Source organism: Penaeus monodon, chromosome 27, assembly GCF_015228065.2.
Source record: "Penaeus monodon isolate SGIC_2016 chromosome 27, NSTDA_Pmon_1, whole genome shotgun sequence".
In the NCBI taxonomy this organism is placed as follows: Eukaryota; Metazoa; Arthropoda; class Malacostraca; order Decapoda; family Penaeidae; genus Penaeus; species Penaeus monodon.
The window spans coordinates 39,421,458-39,422,094 of NC_051412.1; the positions used below are offsets into that span (position 1 = coordinate 39,421,458).

Genomic DNA, 637 nt, shown 5'->3' on the forward strand with positions numbered 1-637 from the left:
GTTTTAAGTCCTCTGTATTAACTTTCTGTGAAACATATCTTTTCCTAAATATTTTTTTTGTCACTTTTATACCATCTGAACTTTGTTAGGAACTTGTAAAGTTGCAGATTTGTAGAAATTTAGAATTTGAAAGATATTGTTGTAACCAACAACAACTCTCTTGCAGGTCTGTAAAACAAAAGATGATGACCAAAGCAGCGTGACAGTGAATGAGACCAAAGAAAAGGAAGAAGAGGCAGTTGACGAGCCTGAATCCAACGAAGAAGACCCAGATGAGGATGATGGTAAGACGCCATATTATTGTTAAATTAGAATAATAATCTATTGGGGTATCAATATTTAAATATAGGATTGATTCATGTTTGTTTCTGAATATGAGGTATGTTATTCTACTCAAATATTTTGTATCAAAACAAAAATGCACTTGGGAAGTTTGTGAGTTAACTGAATGCAACATGTCTGTATAAAATTGTTGTAATACAAGTTATTGTGACCACTCTGTCATCATACGATTATCATTGTAATAATAACCAACCTATCAAATAACAAGTCAAGTATAGAGTGCTTTGGTGTATATATCAATTTTTCTTTGATCAAGAAATGTTTGTTCTAACCTGCTGTTCGAAGAATGAATCCA

General features: G+C 31.9%; 1 protein-coding gene across 1 annotated transcript in view; it reads left to right on the forward strand.

Moving 5' to 3' along the window:
• LOC119590854 (probable ATP-dependent RNA helicase DDX52) overlaps nt 1-637 on the forward strand; it is a gene marked incomplete at its 5' end in the record, with an annotated part of 15,172 nt that overhangs the window by 1,440 nt on the left and 13,095 nt on the right. The window contains 1 exon segment of the mRNA XM_037939612.1: nt 167-284. Within this exon segment, the coding sequence (XP_037795540.1) occupies nt 167-284 (118 nt within the window).